The sequence below is a fragment of the Alosa alosa genome, chromosome 19 (assembly GCF_017589495.1).
Source record: "Alosa alosa isolate M-15738 ecotype Scorff River chromosome 19, AALO_Geno_1.1, whole genome shotgun sequence".
Taxonomy (NCBI): Eukaryota; Metazoa; Chordata; class Actinopteri; order Clupeiformes; family Clupeidae; genus Alosa; species Alosa alosa.
This window is the reverse complement of record NC_063207.1, coordinates 7,104,786-7,107,285: the sequence shown is the minus strand read 5'-3', so window position 1 is coordinate 7,107,285 and position 2,500 is coordinate 7,104,786. Positions and strand designations below refer to the sequence as shown.

Here is a 2,500-nt window from a genome sequence, read left to right as displayed (position 1 = left end):
TAACATTTGTAATATGAGACAAATCAGGACTAGATATTAATATTAGTGCCTAGTATGGAGGCCCTGGTTAACTGTTTATCCTCCTGTGTCCCCAGACTCAGACCTGGAGCCCCACACCAACTACGAGTATCGCGTGGGGGCCTGGAACCGCTTTGGCCGTGGGTACAGTGCTCACGTGCGGGTCACCACCAGAGAGGACGCCCCCGCGGGGGTCCCTGCTCCCCGCTGGAGCAAGGTGGAGAACCGCGACGACATCATCCAGCTGGACTGGGAAGTGCCAGTCAAACCCAATGGTAAGGCTCTGTCAGGGGAAAATGGGCCGGGCACAGGAATGTTATCAAGAATACTTCTAGAATACTGTAGGTCTAGAATTCAAGAATAATTGTAGTTCTAGAATATTCTATTGTTTAGATGGAAAGATATTTCCTTCATTTTACACAAATCTGATAATGTCACTGATGTTGTTTCTTGTTAACACTGATATATATTCTATTCAGTTTTTATTTATCATAAAATATCCACAAACTACAATTCCTCATCATTACAGGGAGGCCACACCAGGCACTCAACTGAAGCGTCCCGTTCGCATAGTGCCTACTGCAGCAATTAGCTTCCACTGTAATCAGTGGCACTGGCTACACCAGATGTGATAGCGACGCGTGCGTAAAAAAATTGATCTGTCTTCCAAAACTATTTTTACCCTCCGCAAACGGAGCACCTCAGTTGCGGATCCAGCGTAGCCCAGGTGTTCCAGCCCTGGACTTCCCTTTCAGTTTAGTGTACAGTTGGGCAGTGTACCTGTGACACTGGTTTTGGCCAGCTCCATCGTTTCCTTTATTTTACACTGATCCAAGAAGGGCACTGCTATTAATTCTTGTCATACTTGACATATTATATTTATTTAGTTCATCATAACATTTTAAAAATGATAAATTCATCACTCTTAGCTCTAATTTATAATAGTTCACCCAGTCAGTGTCTGGGCAGCTCCATCCCCAGGCCTGATGCATTCATTCATTCATTCATTCATTCCTTCATTCAGTCAACCTCTATTTATTCTCGAAAGTTAATTAAAGGATAGTCCTCATTTTCAGTGAAGCCGAGATTACAATTACAATAAAACAACAAAAAAATAGTAGACAATAGTTGTAGTGAAAAGTAGGCCTACAAATAAGACAAAATAAAATAAGCAATAAGATACATACAATTGTAGAAGGGAAGAAAAAAATCAATTTAAAAACACACAGGCGCTGAAACTCCAGTGCTGCTCCTGCTGCTGCTGCTGTTGCTGGGCTAATTAGTGTGTGATGTGAACAAAAAGTGTAAGTGGCTGATTCATTTATCAGCTTCCTTTAAAAGGCAGAGCCATTGCTGCAGTTAATCTGCAGCTCGGTGGAATAATGCGAGAGAAAAGGGGGGAGTTTTGCATGCACATAAGTGGGCACTAAGTGAAATAACAAGCTTCATTTGCCCGAAACTTCTGGGCTACTTATTATGTACAGAAACGTGTTGATTGGCCATTAGAAGTTCATTTGGGGCCCTAATCAGTAGGCTCGCTGGCCAATCTGTTGCTGGAGCACAGTCTCAGCTGCACCCAGCCTGGGGTGCTTTTAAAGGAGGGGTGTGGTGTGTGTGTGTGTGTGTGTGTGTGTGTGTGTGTGTGTGTGTGTGTGTGTGTGTGTGTTTGTGTGTGAGTGTGTGTGTGTGCGTATATGTGTGCAAATATGTATGTGTGTGTGTGCGTGCCTGAGTGCGTTTGTGTGTGCGTGTGTACAGTATGTCTGTGTGTGTGCAAATCTGTGCGTGTTTGAGACACTGTAGTGGTGGTACTGCATGTAAAGCAGTAGAATCTGAGCCGTGGCAGTTGCATATTGAGTTGCATGTGCGTGTCGGGCACTCGGGTTGGGCTAGCATCCCTCTGAAGTCGTCTTAGACAGCTATATCTTTTGATTTGCCCTTTTACTGACACTCATGGAAATATATGGCTTTTTTTCCCCCAAGCAGTTTCATAGCAGTGGGTTTGACTGATCGTTTTTAACTGTTCACAGAGACTTGTATTTGTCAAAACAATGTTATCATGCCACGGTAGCATTGAGTTTGTAATGGATTGCGATCACAGGATTGCTGAGAATTCCATAAAGGCCAAACAGTGTTGCCGTGGTGATGAGGTGAGTGTTGTTGTGTCTCCGTGACAGGTGAGATCAGGTACTATGTGGTCCTCCGTGACGGGCAGGAGCGTTACCGCGGTAGCGAGTCCAGTTTCACGGATGTGGGGGGAATCCAGCCCTATCAAGAGTATGAATACCAGCTACAGGCCTGCACTACTGCTGGATGCACAGACAGCAAGAAGGTGAGTACACACACACACATGCGTGTGCACACACACACACACACACACACACACACACACACACACACACACACACACACACACACACACACACACACACACACACACACACACATATGATGAAACTAATTTCACAAGGGCTATTGCATA

The 2,500-nt window shown here is 44.7% G+C and overlaps 1 protein-coding gene across 1 annotated transcript in view; it reads left to right on the top strand.

Moving 5' to 3' along the window:
- ush2a (Usher syndrome 2A (autosomal recessive, mild)) overlaps positions 1-2,500 on the top strand; it is a 303,512-nt gene that overhangs the window by 213,991 nt on the left and 87,021 nt on the right. Inside the window, 2 exon segments of the mRNA XM_048228289.1 lie at positions 96-293; positions 2,196-2,350. Coding sequence (XP_048084246.1) covers positions 96-293; positions 2,196-2,350 — 353 coding nt within the window.